Here is a 24,552-nt window from a genome sequence, read left to right as displayed (position 1 = left end):
ACGAAAAAAAAATGTTATTGAGAATATTGTGTGGCATGCGCCTGAGAGACTTTTGTTCAAAATTCAAAAAATAGTTACCACCGAGACACTGTTTAACGATAAATGTATTCTCTTAATAAGTCTCAAATATCCATAATTTACATAAAATCAACATTTTTCTGATGCGATATCGCTGTTAATTTTATCAGTTTACCACAATAATTAACATTATTATGATGAATTACTATGAAATTGATTTAACAATTACAAACCAAGATTTGTTTTTTATATTTTCTATCACAGAGATTAACTAAGCAGAATAATTATAGAATCAATAAAATAAGACTGTTATGCCAGGTTTCTTGTTATCACTATGCATTATAATAAATCAATATACATAGTAAGCCAATGTTTTCTTAGACACGATTTATTAATTCACGGTTATTGGTTCATTAAATTTAAATGGACCATTAAATTAGTTATTTTTTTATGCAGTCATAAGAATAGTAAATACTTACAACTAATAAGTATAATTATAATGCCACAATTAAATATACATATAAATGACATCCGATCATCTGATCAGGCCACAAACAATTTTTGGGCATAAAGTATAATAATTAATGGAATATAATATACGAGTATAATGTTATTATACTTTAATAAAAGGTAAAAATATTTTAGTAACCTGATAAGATGTTAGCAACGTGTTAGTTACAAAGTAATGTAAACCTTTCACTACATTGATGGGTAAGTATTATGATTTATATTGTTATTTCATAATATTCATTACAGTCATTACACTATTAGTACATTAATTACTTACAAGTAATTATTTATCTTGCAGGGTTTAAATAAAAAAAATATATTAAATAGTTTATTGTTCTGTGCTAATTTTAATATTAAATAATACTTATACCTACCTATTATTCATTTTATTTTATAACGTTATCATATGATATTATGTTTGTAGTTATGATGGCACGACCACTGAGTAATGACTGATATTATCTATGTCAAGACCATTTAGTGTGTCGGTGACATGATACGAGCTAATCACACAGTGTCTTTGGAACTATCTTAAATCGTAGCCACAAGTAACGGACAGGGGTCCAAACTATATTTTTACATTAATATGTATTATATTAATTGAATTTCACTATTATTCGGTGGTATTAGCAAGAATGGGTTTGGACTCTAATATGTTGTTGTCGTGCGTATATACTATTTGTTTATGAGTAATAAATACTGTGATACGTACGCATTCATAAATCATAATATTATCATGATATGAATCATGATTGTTAAATTAGTGTACGATATTACATGCGATGTCGGACTGTGGAGAATAGTGGCATATATTTTATAGCGAGAGATCGGGTAAACCAGGTTTAAATCTCCCCTCGCCCCGTGTTAACTACTTTGCTAGACTTTATAAGTCCTATTTACTTTACGTCAAAATTATGAAAATATTTTTTTTATATTCATATATATTATACTTTTTTACCTAACACAAAACGCTATGGGGTTTTTATTTCGAAGTATTCAATTTCACCCAGTTGAAAATAACAACATACTCATCAAAATTAAGAATATGACTATTGGAAACTATACATATTTATAATAATATCATTTTTTAGAATTCGAGTTTTTATTTCATTTGAATAGTATATTGTCGCGGTTGGTATATTAGTGTGAATCACGTTAAACTTGACCGATTATTAACTTTATAAATATAATTAAAAAAAAAAAAAAAGTATAAACTGTAATTTTGTATACCTACATGAATCATGTAACATGATTCATTGTATAAAAATATGTTGTATAACTAATTTATTTCGTAGCCCACTCCCCCCTTATTAAATATTCCTAAATAAGGAAGTACCTATAATAATAGATTCATTAATCCGCGGTCGTACTGTAGCCCATTCGGTAGCGATTCACAACATTGTTGTTTACACAACTGTAAGTCAGGACTCAGGAAATCGATGACGTGTAGACTTTTATGAAAGAAAGGTCCGAAAATATAGGGTTGTCGTCGAGTATCTACTTCTTTTTTCTTCATTTCCCCGCTCGTGGCTAATCACATAATTATAATGACACATATTATATTATAATATATAATATAATAGATATTAAAATCTCTTTGTAGTTTGTACCTAGATAGTAGGTACTTCGTATACTCCGTTTTCTCTATTCTCTAGTCTGGGAAGAGCGAATGACGTCAGCACGTCCTTTAATCATGTCAAACGAGCACGTACATACATCTTGCACTTGAAATACGTATCCCGAGTATATATACAGAAGTATATATTTACGCGAATATTGTTAAATATAATAAAAATAATACATGGTTTCTGAAGACGATAGCTACCTATACGCCTAGTTATAATATTATTGAATATGTCCACCGACTTCATCTATGTGTGAACGATACACAAATATTATTAACATATACAATAATTAAGGACATATAATTGTATAATTTATATCTATCTTGTACTACAGTGCTATATTTATTTAAGTTATATTGTTAATATTTCGAAAATTTATCTGTAATGTGATTTAAATTAATATACTATTTACGAGCAATAGGTCTATATTATAATATTATAATAAAATGTGTTACATGAAACAACAATCACAAACGTATATATATAAAACGAGCTTATTATTTATTATAATATTATAGGTACACTAGGTAGAAAATTGTATGAGACAATATGAAATTTTACAGTTAGGACATAAAGTGAAACGGCGTTTACGTCGTTAAATATACACGGACAGGTACAATAAATGTAAAATATACTTTTATTATAGACGAACAAATTATAATATGTGTCTAGGTATCTTTCTTTCGGATATTTTAATTACGAAGAGTGATTAAATACATTTTTATTAATCAAATGAAAAATGGATATATTTTTTTTTTTGTCACCGAAATGAACATAAAAATAACTTGCATCGAATTCAAAATGTAGGTCAATTAAAAAACAAACAACTCTACAAATTAAAATACGACGAGTGATTTGGCCATAAACCTGTCAACATTTATTACTGAAGTATACAAAAAGTGAACAACCAATGGTGATCTGATTTATTTCAATTATTTCGACTACGTCGAGAGTTGTGCACAATGTTAAGTGAAAAGGCAAAACAAAAATGTCGTATTTGTATTACACAAGCTATAGCAAGATTGTAACAACCGTTTAAATAGTATTTTATTGTTTACACATCACAGTGATAAATGATAATATTGTTTTTGAATTTATTGTAATTTCCAATTATCGGTAATTCGATTACATAATTAATAATTATACGAGTTTATAAGTGCACATTTAACAGAAATGGAACAATTATAATTCTGAAGTGTGAAGAGTTGTTTATATGAAATAGAATTTAATATTCTGTGCAAGTTTAAAAGCGGCTATTTCGTTTGAAAATTACATAAATTACCATTTAATATAATTAATAGGTAGGTACATTATAAACATTATGGTTATGAAATAATATTAAATTATCACCTAACAAATACTAAATAAAACAGTTATAATTTTTTTGAATTTCGTAAACTATTGTCACGTCTAAAAGTGGCTTAGAAACAATAATATGTTACATAGTCATTACTCATTATATTTTCGCTAGCACTTGTACTATTATACATTATCTACAATTGATAATCAATCCTATATCCTACATCCTGTCTTAAATTTGCGATCAGGTTGGTTCTGGGATAAGGACTACAGAGGACAGTTAGGAGTATTATATACAAGGCGTTTCAAAATTGATGTTAAATTCGTTATATTATATTCATAATAGAGAAAAATATTCAAAATGACATTTTTATGTAGAGAGGGGGCTTTAAAAATTTAAATAGAATCCCATACTTTTTTTTTGAAATCATATAAATATAGTATTTCAAGTTTAAAGTTAAGGTGACCAACATTTTGCATAGTGTCTCCGTACTACTTCGCTAATCTAAATTTAAAATACTTATAATTCATAAACTATTCGTCCGAATTTCAATTTTTATGTTATGAAATATTGCGAAAAATTTATTATAATTGCAAAAAAAAGTATAGATTCTCATTTGAATTTTTAAAACCCTAAACCCCTCTAAAATATTATAAAAATAAATATGAAGATTACTAATCGTTTTATAGATACTACAAAATTTCTAATATTCAAGATTATTAAATGTTTCTAAATTAAAAAACTCGTATAAAATATTTTTTTTTATCGTGAATATTTTATATTTATATGATAAAATGGCTATAACATACATTTTGAATCACCCGTGTTATGTATAGTATACACTAACTATATCCCACTAGAGTATGTATAAGTTTTAATAGTTGTGCCACTAATTACTAATAATAATCGTCTTATCTTCTCATCTACAATATTATCGACTTTATATACTGTTACATACAATATAATATATACAATCTGTAAAGTATCGAATAAAATTGCATGTAACGTGAAACTAGGCAAGCATAACGACAATCATCACCGCAGGTAATATAAATTATTAAATATTATTAAAATTTAATAAAAAAAACTATATTTTTAATTTTTTTAATAATAGTTATAACTTATAACTACAAATATATAAGTCTGCAATCGTATAGGAACTTTTTTTGTTACGTATTTTTTTTTTAAAATTATACCAAGGACATGATTTAATAATAGATTGGAATTTACATTTCTAAAAGAACATCTATAAATAAACCGCTCTTGTAAATAAACTTTTTGATTTTAAATAGTACAATTTCAGTGGGCAATCGATAATATATTAAGACTCGCCATCAAAATTACAATTATATTTTTACATTGTAAAAACACGTAGCTCAAAAAAAAATATTTATAAGTTGAAAAAAATAATTTGGAGTAGGTTGTACTTGAAATGATATGAAAACATTGAACAAATATATTATAACTAAAACCGAGCCACAAGAATGGAGCACGAATATATTTCGTTGGAATATAAAACATAATATATGAATATAACTACTATATTATACCTAAGCATAAATAAATTACATATTTCTTATTATGTATTGCGTATTTTATTAGTGTTGGTAATAATAAGCTGCTGCTTTTATTAGTTATTTATAGCATAATACAATATTAAGAGAACTCAAAAGAATGTGTACACTACAAAATATATGGTGAATGATTAAATAATTATTATTATTTATAATAAAACAATAAAACATAAGGTTACGTAAGGTTGGAAAATTGGTAAAATTAACATTGTAGCCTGTAATTATTTTAAAGGTAAACATTCATTTTCTCGATAAATATAAATTTTTAAAAATTGTTTTTTTAAAATATTTCTTTTGTTTAATTTAAAGTCATTATGAAACAACACGAAAAAAATTAAAAATATTAAATACCTATAATAATAGTTCAAAAAGAATCAAGAATTCTAGGATTAAAACTAAATAAGAAAATTGATTTTGTTGAGAATTGAATTTTCCCAGTAAAAAAAATCTAATTTTTTTGTAACCTTTTTTTCAATTTGTTACATGATATTTTATAATGCACCAGTGTTAAAATATTTATGTTGGGCCATCTTCGTAGTTCTTTGATAATATTTTTGCTAAAAAAAACCTCCAAATTAAAAAGAAAATCAAGAACATGATATATCAAGTACCCTTGGTAAAAGCTTCCATATAGCTCATTTCAATCTGATATATAGTACATTCAATCAAATTACAACAGTATGTCAATTGTCAGTATACTCCACTTCTTACAATATTAAATGTTCAAAACTCGATATTTATCTATAAAGTTTACAAAAACAAATATTTATTTTCCGAAAATATCGTAGTGACTGTTATTGTAAAATAAAACTTTAAAAAATTGTCGAGAAAAATATTCTATTTTTGAAAAAATATTATTATTTACACTTGGTATAATCACATTATACAAAAATATCTTATGTAGTAATTTATAAAAAAAATTTAAAAAAAATAATCTGAAAAATTAGTCTCATTTAATAAAAAAATAACATTTTAAAATTTCTTTGGAATTATTAAAAATATTACAAAACTTTTGTACCATCACAAATCTTTTTGTATATTTTAAAAACTTTATTCTAACTCTAAACTATATTAATATTCATTTTTACATTTTGTTCTTAAAATATTTTACATTTTGAAATAAAATATCTATGGAAAATACAGTTGTTTTGTTACACACATATTTTATTCGTAACAACTGCTACGACATTTAGGCCATTGGCCGACAGTAAATTAAATAATTACATTTAACATTGCTTGTTAAATAATTCAACAAAATTAAGTAAAAAAAACTGAATTATTTACAAGGTTTAATTTGAAATGCCTAAATCCTGTATGTATTTGATATTTCACTGACATTATACATACTATTATAGGTATAATATGTAAGTATACCACAATTTTTAAACTTTAAAAACTTTTAGTGGTTTTGGAAAATGTTTGTGAATAATTTTAAATATTTTAAATAAACATTGTTACGTTAATGCATCTCTTCTCCCTAAATTAAATGAAGTTACAGTTATATTATATTAAATTAAGTATAAACAATACACTAACGATAACTGCTAAACTGCTTTATATCATAAAAATATACACGATCAAGCGATTTAATGTATCAAAAGCATCTGTTTTACTTAAGTATTAAGTCTTAGGTAATACCTACTTAATTATACTACACTATTATAGTACTGATTAATTCTGAAAAAAATATTTTAAGGATAAAAATAACTATATAATATTACTACTATGTATCTATTGTATTGTTAAGAATATTTAGATTAAAATATTAGATAGATACTCAGCTTGTAACTAACAAGTCATAGTAAAAAAATATAATTATTTACTATAAGATATATTATAAATGTAGGTATTAAGAATATCTATAAAATTTAAAGATATTTTTTCGTCTTATGATTTTAACAAGACAACCGGAGTCAAATTGCTATGCAAAATTCGTACTTTTGGGAATTACCTTCATTATTAGAGTAATAAAATATTGCGGTAGTTTAAAAAAAAAAAAAATAAATAAATTACTATGAAACTTTTTCGTTAATACATAGAAACCCGACACCATATATGGCCTGATGTTAAAAATATTCACTCCTTATAGGTTTCTTTTAATGTATATAAACACACACAAAAATAATACATAACTATATTTATGTATTAATTTTAATGAAGAAATCATAAATTGTAGTGTTTATAATAATAACTATAATAAATAAAACCCCTTTAAAATATTATAACCATTTGATATTTGAAATAATAAACTATTTGTTGGCAATTTACAGTACAATAGGAATGAGTGTACCTCATTAGTGAGATTTGTAATGAATGTGATAAATTTAAATTTAATGATAAATCATTGTATACAATGAAAATGATTAAAAATCAAAGATGTACATTATATTACTCTACTGAAGATCTTTTTGTTAGGTTTAGTATATAACATTATATTTCTTTCAGACGCAAATGCAATGATACATCATTTATTTTTAAAATTATCAAAGGTACTGTTATTTGCTACGAAATTTCAGAACAAATAGGATGACAGGTTCCCACATACTATACTTCTTGGTCTAAAACTAAATTGTATGAGTCATTCCAGACACAACAATATATTTTCAATGAACCTGAGAATCGAACGCTTCGATCCTATAATAGCCTGGATAATTTTGACTTTAAATTTAACAATGAACCCTAACTTCGGAATCTATTTTTAACTTTCAATTAATTTATGTCTGATTTTAATCAATAACTAGTTATATCAGTTACATATTCATATAAATCAAAATCGTATTATAATTCATTACTATTGCTTACTATATCATACTTTAATATCATGTACTTAATTATTAGTTAAATAATATTGCATATTTCTTGTAAAAAATGTAAAACGAGTACACTAGTTTATTGACCCGACAAAGACGTCAATAAACATATTATTATTATAATTACTATTACTAATAAAATATAATTTTTTTATTGTAATTTAAGTAATAAAATAATTAAAATTATAACAAATGTGTTTACATTTTTCCCATTATTATATTAAAGAATACTGAGATATTTAAATGTTAACTTCTCTAAAATTATTAATAAGATGCAAATTGCTATCAGAAACTTTCATACAAATTTATGATTGGAGAATTTTTTTACACAAAAGTAAAAAAATAAAAACTTACATAATTTTAAAATCTTTACATTCGTGACTAAGTTCAGTCTAAAATTAAAATAGTATACACATGACAAGCAACGAATTAAGCATGTCTAAAAAATGAAATCGCGGAAACCACTGTGCATTATACTGGTATAGTAGATTTCAAGTGTACATGGTCATTGAGAGAGCTACTGTAACGGATGTGTTAAATTTTAATCCAGTGATATATCATTGTAAACAAAAACGATTTTGGGCGAAAGCGGTCTGTCAGGCCATATTACAAAGTATATTTGTATATAATTTATGATTATATTCATATTGTTATTAGTACGGTGGGCTAAATTAATTTTTGCCTAAAACCTCGCATTTATTATAATGTTAATTATTATAAATTATAACAGTGTAACATATATTATTGTTATTAATTTTTGAGTTTATACCGAGTGGTTTTAGAACGGTCTGGTATACGGTCCCATCAAACAATAGGAAACAATTTGTAAAATATATAAATTTTAAATGTATTCCTTCTGGTGTTCCAAGGGGTTCTCGTTTAGTTCTCATTAGGTTCAAATTTTATTTTTTTATTTATAAATTGTTTAAATTTCAAATGTTCAAATGTATATATTATAAAATTAATAATTTCATGTAACTTGTTTTTTTTATTAGGTAAATATGTAACTATATATATTAAAATGGAATTTTGTAAAATATTTTTCAATTTAAAGTAATAAAATTAAAATATTTACAACATTTTAGTATTTTACCTAGGTACAAAAATAATCTGAATGATTTCTTGGTGCTTATAAATTTCTTAATCGTTTGAAATTTATATTATAAAAATAATTGTTAATATATATTGTTGATATTTTTTATTAGAGTATGATAAGGCTATGATGAACTTTAATTTAATTGTTTAGTCTTTTTACTCAAAAACTAAAATGTTATCGAACATAAATTTAAAGAAACTATACAAGTAAACAGTTTCAAATATTTATAAAAAGCACAAAACGAGCCGAAATATTTTGAAAAGTATATCATATCTACTACCTAAATACTAATATTAATATTTAGTTAGTCGCGTTCGTATTACTACTTACTTTTTTTGTTTTTTCCCAACTATTTTGCTAAGCATGCTGACAAACTAAATCCTATTTTCTACTACAAACCACACTTAACGTTGAAAATTGAAACATTTTTATTACTTCAAAAGCCAAAAGGTGACAACTAACAAGAGACACAAAAAAAAACCATAATTGTAAATGTGTAAATACATTCACCGCTCAAAATACTTATGATAACTATGATATATATTTCATATATTAATTTTAATTTTACAAAGGTAGTTATGTGTAATGTTCATAATATATAACAGTATAATATTATATTATATTGTAAATATAACTTTTAGATTAAAATTATTGAACACTAGTTATCTGAAATGCACTTTTGTTACTCGTTTTAAACATTACAATCATTAAAAAACAAAATGAATATACATAATATGTCAGAGCTCTAATTTTTATAAAATCAATAAATAAAGTGATTATACACACAAATAATAATTCAATCTAGTAATAAAGTATATAAATACTTAAGTCTGTATTTTTTACTTTAAAAATATTTTTACATTAATTAAATACTTTAATTTAAATATGAATTCAATAACTAGGAAATTGAATAATATTTCATTATACATATTATTTAAATAGGCAAGTTTTTAGGTATATTTGACAAGGGTAAATTGTGTTAACGAAATATAATTAGTTATAAATTATTTTTTCAATACATTTATATAAAGAAAATATAATGTTATTTTATTTTCATTTTATTTTTTTAAATATAAACTCAATTAAGTTAATACTTGTTATATTAGATAACAAATTTACAATTCTTATATATTTAAGATATTTTTTAATACCTATTTATTATAAATGGATAACCAACATATTTTCAGATATTTTTTAATTCGTTAAAACTTGATATATACTAGGAAAAGACTATTATCAAACTTATTGATAATTTTATAAAGTAAAAACAATTTTTAAAACTTTTCTAAGCTCATTTTTAAAACTAATTATTGTTCACACAAAGTCTATAAAATATATCGAAATAATATTTAAATTCTTAATTTTCTAAAAGACATATTTTAAACCTACCACAGTTATTTTATAAACATTAGTGTATTAACCATTATAGCTAAATCTAACCTGATTATGTGTTTTAGAGAACTGTAGAATTTCTATTAAGTAACCATACAATTTCGTATATTAAATAAAATTTTGCCTGATTGAATGCGATTTAATTGTAATTGTTTTGTACATAAAATATTATATGAATATACAGCGTGTTCCTTTTAAATTCGACATGAACTCATGAACTATTTCTATTCAGTTATTATCTAGTATTAAAAACGTAGTTTTCAAGAAGGGTAAGAAAATATACGAAATTTTACGTTTTTTGAAAATGTTTACATTTTTAGTTTTTTCATGTGGATACATGCAATTGTACAACTTGATTTTTCTTAACGATGACATGTATTAATGAAATCAGAATTAGATTGACTAAATTTAGTCATTTTGATTTTTAATCATAGCTAAAAACCAAAATTGATGAATTACAAGTTAAAATTTCAATTAATTTAACTAAATTAATGAATTGTTTGATGATAATCCAATAGTTTTCCAGATGTCCATTAAATGTCACCTATTCAACTAAACTTAACTTGTAATAATTCAATAATAAACAATGTTTTTTCAGTATTCTCTAAATTCTCTCAAAAATAATATTTTAATCTAAGGTTACTTGACAGGAATATGTTGTATTACATTTAAATTTAAAATGAAACACACTACCTATTATATTAAATTATATTTTTATATGGATAACTGGTCTTCAAAAACTAAGAAAATTGATATAAATTAAAATGAAATTCATTTTAATATAATTTTTATATTTTCAATAAGTTTATAAATATTAAATTTATGACATACAAATTTAATGTTGATGATTATAAAAAATTGTTCACCCATACCGGTGATACCTCCAGTTTCAGTACCTTTCGTTATTATTGTTTTACTGAAAATTGAAGATTGTGTTTATGTGTATTTTTGTAAATAAGTTTAAGTTAAGTATTTTTTTCTTTTCATTTTAATATGAATAAATGTTAGCTTAAATTAATATTATTATAAGTCTTCATGAGACTTAATAGTCACTGATAAAAGAATCTTTGTTTTACTATGAAATAACGGCAAGTTTCTATAGCAACATATTTCATAAAAAAAAATTAAGATCTCTATATTAGGCAATATACATTAAAATCAACTTCAGCAGTAACAATGTGACATGGTTGCAATCAACAGTTTTAAAAATAATTTATACTTAAAAGTGGTTAATCAGATATTGAAACTTGTGACAATAATTTAAAATAATATAAATTGTAACATTATAATATAGGCAACTTAATTATTAGAAAACGAATTGGTATTAATAAATTGGAAAACTAAGAATAATGTAATTTAAATTTGCTATTTAAAACTTTTATAAATACTACAATATTTTCATTTAACAATAACACACGAATTAAAAAAGTGCATATTTAACTTTCAATACAATTTTAACTTATATAGACGTTTTAACATATTATCAATATCAGTGTTTTTGTGTTCTAAAATGACAAAAATATTTTAAAGTTTCAATAATTCTTTAGTTATACAATGATATATTAAAAAAAAATAAAAATAAAAATAGAATTAGTATACAAAACATGTGATTGAACTACTTGATGAGAAAATAAAAATGTTAAACATTGACCTGTTGCTTTCCTTTACTATAGCCCATGGGTAACACTACAAGGGTTGTTCCTTTTTATTTTCTCACTCATTTCTCTTTTTTCGTTTTCCGTTCTATTTAGGTTTCATCCGGCTTAGCCGGCTAAAAAATGAAGTTGCCTAAATTTGTTGTTCTTTCCAAAAAACTCGGCACGCATCGGATGAAATGTACATCATAAATCAAATTGTATACGCCAGGAAAAAAATAATAAAAAGATAAGGTATATGACGTTCAGAAAGAGCTTTTAAACCGGCAGCCTTTAAAAATCCAGACTTCTAGTTTATTAGTTGATTTATTAGAACACTGCGCAATTTTTTTCCTGTTAACTTCTGTTTTACCTTTTATATATCAAAATATATGACAGCCATGGGTTTGAACTTCAGAATTTTATGAAGACAGATACTAAGTTTTGAATAAAATATTTCATATTCCTAATAATATTATAATATCACTAGATTATTTTTTCTTCTGTGAAATTTTGTTTCTCAATTACAAACTTTGAAATAAAACCCCCATTTAATGGTTGTATGTTATTTATAATTTATATTCTATGGAATATTATATGATAGTCATGTTTATTAAAACTATATAAAATTATTGAAAAAGATGGATTTTAATAGTTTTGATGAAGTGAAGTATTATTCTTATTACAATAATGAGATTTCTTCTTGAAAATCTCTTTGATGATTAAGTTGAATACGTCTGATAAAACAATTATCAATACAAAAACGATTTATTGATTTCATTATATATTTATATAATTTTGTTTTTCTTTATCCAATTAAATAAAATGTTATTAATTGTTTTTCAAAATAAAATAAATTGATATTCGTGGTTGTATTATAAATGAAATTGTATCAAAATATTTGTAACTTATATTACATTGTAACTATCTTTTTCTTTATTATTAAAAAACCTTCATTTTATAACACCATGTTTTTATAAGCATGGAGATTATTTAGTGTCATTTTGTTAGCTGTAAAGGATAGATTAGTAATTTTCAACTACCATAAAAAGTTGCTTTAGGGAATTCTACGAAAATAGAAAATAATAATATCTACACGTATTTTTTTTTCAGAATATTCGGCAAATGACAGCCTAAAATATGTTACAGCTCACAGAGAACAGTTAAAGTTTGAATTACTTTTTCTATGAGACTTTTAATGTAGGAGTTCCTTTTAGTATATCGTCACTCGTTAGTGATACCTACACAATACAAAACATTTCAGTTTTAACGTCAATGACAAATAGGTAATGTCTATGAGAATATTATTATTTTATTTTATTCATAGATTTAATAAAACAAATATTTTTTAAACAAATGTATATATAAACGAGTAATCAATTGAGATTATAAATGTGTACGTAATACTTATTTACCTACTAATGTAGGTACACCTTAAATATTAATTTTTAATATCATAAAACTTTTGAACTTTGTTATGAATAACATTTAAATTACGATTTCATATAAGCATATACATTTTTACATATATATTATTAATAAGCTATACACATAAACCCATTCCGTTTATTGTACCTTGTATAATTTACATCAAATAAACGTTAAATTATTTTAAATATAAAAACTTTATTCCATTCGAAATACCAATAATAAATCATTATTATAATTGAAATAAAAATTAAATAACAATTTTAATTTTATTCAGTTGATGTTATAACTTAACTTTCTTTAATTTCTATGATTTGGTATATTCGACAAATTGTTGGTTTAGGTAGTTCTAAATAATATCATCTACCAATGGTCAATTGAGTAGTTATTCCACTATGGTCACTATACAACTTGAGTGAGAACAATTATTCCGCTATATAGATTTCAATAGAATTATTAACCAGAACCTGGAAGAGAATTTATTGTACATGTCTAATAGCTTAAATACTAAACAGAATAATATTCACATGCTATGTAGTTTAATCCCTAAGGCATTTAACTTTGGGATGGTTTACCAAAACCCATTATCTGATCAAAATGTATATAGGTACTCTAAAAGTACATTGAACCTCAGAAAAATATATAACAAATGTATAGCTCTTTAGGCTAAATATACTATAAAATATATTATTATAACCTTTGATATAAAAAATAATTCATATCAGTATTACACATACTAACATTTTTTAATTAAAAAAAAATAAAATAATATAAAATATTAACTCACAGTTTAAACATAATCATACTAATTTTGAAAATATACGTGATTATATAGTAGGTAATAATTATATTAAAGCTTTAAATATACTATAAAAAACTTCGGGACAATTATCTTATCAAGATCATAAATTCATAACATTCCATTAAATGTTAAGTCTAATATTTAAACAACTAGATAATGAAATAATATTATTTCATATGAAGCTAGATAACTTTGGATTTTTTTAAAGGAACTTAATATAAAAATTTATTAACTCTGATGTTAAAATATCTATATAGATGCACAGTGTTTTGTTTCGATTTAAAATATGAACACTTGGTACCGAGTGGTTCAGTGGTTAGACAGATGACAACAATACATATAGTCATTATGGGACATTAAAAAAAATTTGAAAATATCTGGTTCCTTGCGGCTACCATTTTCCATACTGTCATCCATTTGTTTTTTGAAGGGTTTTGTTATACCAGAAGTTTTATAAGAGCTCGGTATGGACCTTAGCTTCAACCATCCTCTCAATCTCAAATACTATTTGTAGTCAGCTCATGTCCCCAATTGAAAAAGACAGCTAGTATCATACACATAGTCATATATGCATATATAAATAGACACCCTTTTACCCACTTATTGCGATGATTAAATAAAACCTTTAAAATTATCTTATGAACACTAATCAAGGGAAAAATATAATAATATACTAATTACTTAATATAAATAAATAAATATTGGAATCAAATCGATTTGATTTCAGAGTAAAGTAATATAGTAAAATGGTTTTTATGTATTTTTTTGTATGCACGTGATTTTTAAATTTTTATGACCTGATTTCAGTAAATGATGACGCATTGAAAAAGCTTACTTATTAGTTATTATAGCACTTTATAATAATACTTGGGATATGACAAAATAAAAAAATTGACTATTATAACTATGTAGGTATTCGAACAAATTTTAATCGACTCTTCAGAACCTACGTTAATATATTAACAATTTTATTTTGTCTTCAACTGACCTGGTTATATTATAATATATTACACACTTAAAAAGATAACTGAATATATTTTAAAAATATAAATAAGTTAAAAAAAATTCCACTCGAACGATCAATCTGTGACGGACGGCGATAAAAATGATTTGCTATGAGCAATTTATACATTTTATAAAAGAGAATTTATGAAGCTCAATCGACTATGTATTGTTGAATATTTCCATACTAAAACGTTTCTATTTAACATCAATATCGATATAGTTTGTTTTTATTTGCATATGCATTTCGTTTCATTGGATTTATGTTTTATAAATTGTACAATACCTTATACCTACAATACCTTAAACTAAATTAAAATTTTACAATGTATTTGTTATTAACTCCAACGTTCTACGAGTTGACAGTTTTAAATAAATTGTGTGTTTTTTTTTAATTTTATTTATAATGTAATAGGTATTCAAATAAAATAAACACTTTAAATAACTTTAGTTATACAATATTAAATACAATGTATTGTTCATAGTCATTGTATTGATAACTATTAATAAATTATATAATTATGATAAATAAAACAAATAATTATAATTTACCACTATATTTTGGTTTATGTATAATATTAGTACAACATACCTGGTATAGAACAAAATATCGGTTCTTCCACCTTCCGCTGTCTGACGCTTTTTTATGGAGATTTCCGGTAAGTGTACTATCTGTACGGGCACGGTCTGACAACATCAGGAGCTGATTGTCTACCACCCGGACACATCTTTGCATCTTCGGGCTTAACATCACTGCTGAAATATAACAGATTTTTAATTTTATCGTTAGGTATATAACATATTGCTTTTCACAAGGTTAGATTTTCAAAACCAATCTGATCTGATATTATATTCTTATACGTATATACCAATACATATAAATTTCTGTTTGCGAAAGCACCATTATTATTTTTATTATTATTATAAGTGCTTATTTACGGCTTCTTGTAGATAATATTATATAAAATATCATGTTAAATATTACAAAATATTTTATATGGTTCTTATCATATTTACCACTGCAGCTCAATTATGAGTACATGTTTTTTTCTAGTACAACAATAATGTATAATATATACATTTTACACATACCTATATTATTACTAAAATAGGCAATTCAAAAGATTTGTTAGTAATAAGATACATAATACATAAATTTGTATTAAGACAGTTAAACGACGACCTTTCGGTTTTTTGAGAAAATTCTGAAAAACGTTTCAATAAAAATGTTGGCACCCTAGTATAATGATTTTTTCATATATTATTATTAAAATTATTTATTTATTTACGGAAATAAATTCCAATTACATGATTTAAAATAAAATAAAGTATTAATTATATTAGACCTAGCTACATATTATTGTGTTTCTCATTTATAAATACATTTTTATTTTAGACTTTGAATGAAGTAATGAATGTAATGATGTGTTTGTGTGTGTGTGTGTCTGTGTGTGTGTGTGTGTGTGTTTTGAGACAGTAGAAATGCTTCAATTTTCAACTTTGATTAGGTTTGTGGTAGACAATTAGATGTAGTAAGTACTTTTGAAATCAGTAGTAAACATTCTTAGTAATTGTCTTAACAATTAGGAAAAAAAAAAAAAGAATAAAGAATAAACCATCAATATCATGATGAACCAGGTTTCGGCAAAATTAATTTCTTTATTTTATCATAATAATCCAAAATTGAAAATAGTAAATTACAACTTCACATATCTATTACAGTAACTCACTCGACACATTTTATATAACAGAGCTATCTATTGAACTAACTATATTAGTAATTGTATAAGTTAAAGTACCAATTATAATAAATAGTACGAAAAACATGTTCCAATGAAAGTATATACTGTCTTAACTTAACAGAAACAATGACATATCATATGTAATTTGAAATATCAGTCAAACGATTAATAAGCCGTCAAAAACACCGTTCTAACTATTTAATATCAAGTGATGATCCAGAAGATTATTATCGTGTTTCTATATGTATCCCTTTCATTGAATCTTTTATACATCAATTAAATGAAAGATTCTTAGCTCACCAAAATATTTTCAAAGGTATAAATATCGAAAACTATATCAATGATTAACTTCTTATATATTTTAATTCTAAACAATCAAAACAATATTTCAGGTTTTCAGTGTTTGTTTGATGACACTAATTCGGATCATACAGATTTTGAGACTCTGGTTTCTTTTTATCTACCACAAATTGATTTGACTACGGCAATCTGTGAACTACAAATTTGGAAACAAAAGGGCAAACGTGTAGCAGCTAGTAGTGATGAAGTGATTAAATCAAATGCTTTAGATGTTATTAAGCATTGTGATCCTACAATATTCCCAAATATATTTATAATTTTAAAAATGTTATGCACACTGCCAGTATCTACTGTCACGCCAGAAAGAACTTTTTCTAGTTTAAAAAAAGTAAAGACCTATCTCAGAAATAGCATGAAAGAAATATATTATAATTATATATATATTTATTTTATTAATTAAACACTACTCTAAATATGATCGTTTAAATGGATTAGTGCTTTTGAGCTACTATCAACATATCGAAATAACACCGGAAGAAGTACTGGACAAACTATAAAAAAAAGAGAAAAATAGATCTAATATTATAAAGACACTATCAAAATAAAGATATAAAAATATAAATAATGTGTTATTTTTTCTTAATTTACTATAACATGTTATTATTATAATAAACCCCCCTATATAAAATTCCTGTCTATGGCACTGGACATATGCATACATTTTGTATGGATGGAGGGAATTAAAAAAGTTTAAATTGAAAAAAATATTGAGCTCTAATTTTTAAATCCTAGTGACATCTATTATATTATGTTTCTGAAGTTCTATAAATGACCCATGTTTTCTAATAAAACGTAAACATATTTAGTATACTTTATTTCAACATCTTACGCTAAAATAATTAAATAATAATAATAATGAATACTTAATTTCAGCTAATTTTATTTTTTCCAATTCATCAATTAATTCTTAAACAGTGATACAAATATGGTATTTTACAATCATCGTTTAACCCAACTAGGTAGTTGACAACTGATGAGTGGTAATGAGATCGGCTATTATATAGAACCATTATCTATGTCTTGTGTGTATTATACTATATTATACTATATAGAGTATAGCATGTTTTACTAGGCATATCAAATTCATATATTTCCACTATATATTAGAATGAAATAACTTCAATATTCATATGAATCACTGTATTATATTTTTAAATTTTTTAAGCATTTTATTTTTTATAAAACAACACAATTTCATAAGATATCTTTAAAAAAAAATCCCCGAGGGGGTGCCTGGTTTTTGCTCTGGTATATGACCTCATATTCCCTCTTTTTATACCCCCCTTCCATTAATAAATCAGTATCCAAAAAAAAATACAGTTAACTATAATTGTAATATTTTGATATTAATTTTAATGATATTATTCTCATTTATGTATACAACGAAAATTAAATTTAAAAAGATTATCTCTGTTGTCCCTATTCAACACTCGTCCATAATAAAATAAAAATTGATGTTGTGTCGTTAAGCGTTCTGAGATGTATTTGAATTGGGTGGTTGAATTGAAAGAAAATGGTTGGCTATGTGGTGTAGGAAATAATATATTTTGAAAACCATCACGATGTGTTACAAAAAAAAAAAATCAATACCTATAATATAGGTGCTATACAGTACACAATGTCATGTACAAAACTAATATACATTTCCCGCGTATATACAACCTGTCGTTTGTGCAGAGGCATCGCAAACAAGTGGTGCGAGCGAATAATATTAATATTCGGCTGCGAAGACGAGACGCAATGATATATCAGGTAATGACATTTTAGTACAAAATATACATAATATATACGCGTATCGTATAAATGTGTAATGAAACTTATTAGATATGGATAAATGTTTTTTACGGAAATAACGCGTAGGTATAAAGTATATATAATATATATGCCAATCCCAGTTCCGCGATTATAATGACGGCGTGGGAAGAACGAAAACAAATACTGTATATGTATGACCCAGACGTGCACGGAGGACTTCGTATAAATAACTGCACAAGTCAACGTTTTTAAAAGATTATAACACCTGTGCACATAAAATTAAAATTAAGTTAAAATAATATATTATTATACTCGTGCACCGACAAAAATAACAACGAATTGTGTTCTGCGCGGTGGTTATGATGTAGTACAATTTTACCGACCTGCCCTCGTCTCGTACGTTGTACCATATTAATGATAACATTTTATACTTTCATCTTTTGAACTATCTCATCAACAACCCCTATAAGGTAAAGCTTGTGCTAATCAAATTTATAAATTTATATTAAAACGATTGACCACGATTGCGAAAATAATAATATTATATTATAATATTCAAATGTATACTATTACTAGCACGCTATGATTTCCGGGCGGAAATATTTTCACGACCAAAAAACGATTTACTAAATAATCATTTATAATTTATGTGTTTCTTCGTATGCGGTGACGTAGCGTGTGTATCATATTATTACGTATATTACGTCGACCGCGCGAATTCAAAAATAAATTTCAACAAAAAACATAAAGCCGCAAAACACCGGTACGATGTGTTTGCACATACCTACCTAATAACAATAGGTACTACTGATAATAGTAATAATAACAATTAAAATATTATACTACTCACCTGTGTGACTAATTGGCACACGTGGTCGACTATGGAGGAGGAGGCGGCAGCGGCGGTGGCGACGACGGTGGCAACCGCGGCCGTATCGTCGTCGGGTTGACAGCCGAAGTGACGACGACCCGGCGGCGGCGTCGGCGGCAGCAGCAGCGACGACGGTGGTGGCTGACGCGATTCGCTGTTGCGTGTGGCGGCGGTGGTGGCTGTGGCGCGCGCGGCCGGGTCAGCTCATGACCCTGAGCCGCCGTAGTGCGTACTGTTGTCCCTCTCGTCGGTTACGCTGTAATATACTATATATACTATATAATAAAATATATTATATATACGTGCGGAGCGCCTCCCGCAAAGGCCCATCGCCACCGCCGCCGCCCGGTTCGATCGTGCGCCGTGGGGCACCACAGGTGCTTTTGCTAAACGCAGCCTCGTGCCCTTCTTTCGGCGGCGTCCCCGTCTATACCCCAAAGTCGGCCCCCTCTTCGATTCACCCTCCCTCCGCCTCGACGCCCGTCGCATCTGGCTCGCCCGGCGGCACACGATCCTCTCGCCAATGCCGCGACGACCGAGCTGGCGGCGGCGGTGACCTTTTGCGCGCGCGAAGATTGATTCTTCGTTCGCCGCCGCCGCCACGGGCACACACGAACGCATCGCGCGTTACGTTATATATAATATATTAATATAATCATTATTATTATGTTGTATGTGCAGTCCGTCCATACACAACGATGTAATGTTGCATCGCGTATATATTATTATAACATTGTTTACACACGAGTAAGTGCTAAGCGGGTTAAGTTATAAGTGCAAGTACACGCTTCCCCAGACAATAAGCGGCACACAATACAAGCGCCACACATAATATAATAATCATACGTGCCACCCTCTTTCGTGATAGATGCTTGGACGATGTACCTCCACACATGACACGCGAGTGCTGTCGCGTTTTCGATATTTGCAGGATAGGTACTTATTACGAACAAATTCACATATCATCCTTCACCGCGGTCCACCAACCATTGTCCCTAACATTACCGACTCTATTAGCCCACCCGGGGGTCATTCAAATGTTCAATTTAGACTAAAAAACTGTATGCAGTGACACGTTTTTAAATAATATATCATCATAATGACTGAAATCAAAGTCGCATTTAAATAATTTTCTCCGATAGATCGCACTTAATTACAAACGTCCACAATAATAATTAATATTATATATTATCATGAATTATGATAAACAATATATTATAAAATTATCAAAAGCCGTGAGGAATGTTGTTTCTATACCATCGAATACTCCCATCATTCAAGTAGATACCAATTTAAATTAAGTCGATATCTAGTTGTTCAGAACGAAATAAACTAATCTTAAATGTAAGTGATAAATAGTTTTAGATATAACGATGAAAAAAATGTATTATTTATTAATATTTAAAAAATTTATGGAATACTCATGCAAATATAAAAGATTTCCTTAAAACCGTGAAGGAGTTCACTATATAAGATTGTCTTTGAGAGATTTGAATAGAACAATTATTATAAAAACAATCATTGAATTTAGATTGTAAAATATATATATATATACACGAATATATAGTATATCATCCGAACATTGTACCCGATATACTAAAGGTCACCAACTAATTTCTATCAGGGTTTATTTTGAAACTTACTAAACTAACTTTCTACGGTTCAAAACACTTTTTATAACTTTTTTTTTACATATAAGTGAGATAATATATTGTATAAATAATCACTAGTATCGCAAACCTTGTACAAACTACAAAATTTAATTTAATTTTTTACATTTAATGTGTTACGTGTACTGGAACGAAAAACATTTTTTTCTGATAATATAAAAATGTAAAAACTATACATCAATTTACACATCAACCAAGATTTATAATATAATGAATCCACGGTTCACTCGTTTAAAATTATTATTATTATTATTTATTATTCTAAAATATTATATTAATAGAAGCAAATTTCAATCAACACGCTATAATTTATCACTTACTCATTTATTAATGAAAAGTTTACAATAATATTAAAATATATGTATACATATTACACTAATAATAATCATTAGCTTTATTCAAAAATCAAAATGTCCAATAAGTACAGATAAATGCATCATATTATACTTAAAAGGTTGATCATCTCTAATATTTTCTTACCTAATAAGTAATTTTTAAAAAAAATATATTTTTCGATATCTATCTATGATGTTTCTTGTAACACTGCTAAAAGAAAAATTGATTTAATTGTTATGTAAACAATAAATTATAAGTATTTAAAGAAAGAAAAATATGTACATGTTTATTATTTATATTAATTTATAATGATAGAGATATTTTGTATAATATTAAGGATTAACGTTTTGCTAAGTCCGTCGATTTTATTGTTCGTTTTTTTTAATAATTATCATCATCATTAGTATTTATAAAAATACCAATCAATTAAATTAAATGTGCTTACCAACCTATAGAAATCTAGCTATAATCCCAATACTCCTAGAATTATGCATATTCGACAAAAATAATTAAAATCTTAGTAATAATCTACCTATATATATTTATAGAATTATAACTTATTAGCTATGTATAATAATTAAACCTATAAACATACAGCCTAAAAGTAAAATATTACTGGTAATTAGATGTAAACTGAATTAAAATTCACACCGTTAACCTTTTATAAAGGTTATAATAGAAAATTTCAAGATCATCTGCGTAAAGTATTCTTTATATTATATATTTAGAGTAAATAAAATAAAATTAACATTAAATAGATTGGATTATTTTTAGCTTAATAGCTTAATACATAATTTAAGCCAGTTTGACATAAGTAGTTAAAAATAAACTATACTTAATAGGTATTTATTTGTTACTATAAAGTTATTTATATCTACTAATAAGTAAGACTAATAAGTGGATACACTTACAGAAAATATAAGTATATTATGTGTCTCAAAAACCTACATAATACACAAATTTGTTTTGAAATTAAATTAAAATAAATATAAGAATAATATCGTTGATACTGATTTTATAATTAAATATTTATGTCTTTTATAACATAATATTATCAATATATTTTACATTTTATATACTTTACTACGTATAAACGTATAATATAAGACGTCAATTTTCAATATGATTAATTCGATTGAAAACTGATGAATACCAAATATTTAAAGGTGGTAATAAAATCTTTCATCAACTTGGAATTCTGATAATGTTATACATATTATATTGGTTACATCGATTGTGTTTATTATGAGTATGAATTTTATCAACGTAATTCTGAAATATACTAAAATCATTACCAGTTATGTATTTAAAAAAAGAAAGTCTAATGATATACTTATATTTGGATTAAATAAGTAATACAAATAATTTTCTTAAGATCTTGATTCTATGCATATGAACTTTATAAATATTATTATCATGCAGGTATTAGATTTAAATATATAATATTATGCTTAATTAAAAATTATGTAATATCATCAATTCAATAATAATTCGTACTAGGTATGCGATTCTGTTAATTTTAACCAACTAGAATAACCCTTCCAATCTATCTACTTTATGGTTTCTTTTTACTTATATTTATATTTGTACAGCCATTTTCAGTAGCATAATATTAGTGCCCATATATACTTTTTCACTACACATTTATCAATATTGCAGGAGCTAAATAATTAATTAATATTAATAAATATGTTATACTTAATTTTTTTTATTTAAGTATATAATACGCCTAATACTTCAAAAATAAAATGACATTAGACAAATGTCAAACAAAATACATTGTTTAAATTAAAATTTAACTATTGGTAAATTAACTTATACTAAATATTTTTATCATATAGCTTTCAGCAGTGTTGGTACTACAACAGATAATGTACATTTATTATGGTGTATATGGCTGACAGAAATACAAAATCGATATATGATGTCCTCTCAAGTATACTTTTATAAGAGCTTTTATTACGTCAATGAAGTACTTGATATTTTAATTTTTTGAAAATTGCTGATCAATGTAAATTAATATTCACTCAAAGTGACCTATTTCATAATGTATTATGTAAAATATTTTTTTTTTAGTTATAAACATTATTCAAAAATTGAGTGGAATACCTACCTACTCATCTCGTTTCGCTCACCGCCTCGTTAAAAATTTTTATTTATTATTTAAAACTTTTTTTTACATATAAGCAATATTTCATATTATCATAGATATTCACATAGTTTAGTATGATAATTGTTGAACGTAATTTATAATATTAATGATTCAAGAATTGTTGTAATCAGTGATAATGCGTATGTGGAATTACATTACATAAATAAAATAAAGTTTGTATGCAATTATAATTACCAACCTATGTTTACTATGTATGATTGTCATCCGAAAGAAATAAGTACATCCAATGGTTGTGGTGCCAATACTTGGTGCAAGAGCTATTAAGTCGTACAACCGTTCAGTTTAATTTTAAATACAATATATTATTATAATTTAATCTAGTGGTATATTTTATACTTAATCATAATGTGTTTTTAATACCTATTGACTTGATAAATTAAAAATTATTATATTTTTAATAGCTCACATAAAATATGCTTGCATTGGGTTGTTCAACTTTTTTAATCGAAAATAA

The 24,552-nt window shown here is 25.5% G+C and overlaps 1 protein-coding gene across 6 annotated transcripts in view; it reads right to left on the bottom strand.

Moving 5' to 3' along the window:
• The window catches only part of LOC113558963 (ras-specific guanine nucleotide-releasing factor 2-like), a 50,407-nt gene extending 30,378 nt beyond the window's left edge, over positions 1-20,029 (bottom strand). For 4 of the 6 annotated variants that reach the window (XM_026964556.1, XM_026964554.1, XM_026964555.1 and 1 more), the window contains exons 1-2: positions 19,899-20,009; positions 15,784-15,947 (exon numbers count right to left, since the gene is read on the bottom strand). In XM_026964556.1, coding sequence (XP_026820357.1) covers positions 15,784-15,942 — 159 coding nt within the window. In that variant the 5' untranslated portion in view covers positions 15,943-15,947; positions 19,899-20,009. Of the gene's footprint in view, positions 1-15,783; positions 15,948-19,898 lie in introns of those variants that run through there. The other 2 variants (XM_026964551.1, XM_026964552.1) reach the window with 2 other exon arrangements.
• Positions 20,030-24,552: the final 4,523 nt, after the last annotated feature.

Source organism: Rhopalosiphum maidis, chromosome 4 (assembly GCF_003676215.2).
Source record: "Rhopalosiphum maidis isolate BTI-1 chromosome 4, ASM367621v3, whole genome shotgun sequence".
NCBI classification, from domain to species: domain Eukaryota; kingdom Metazoa; phylum Arthropoda; class Insecta; order Hemiptera; family Aphididae; genus Rhopalosiphum; species Rhopalosiphum maidis.
This window is presented reverse-complemented; position numbering and strand designations above follow the sequence as displayed.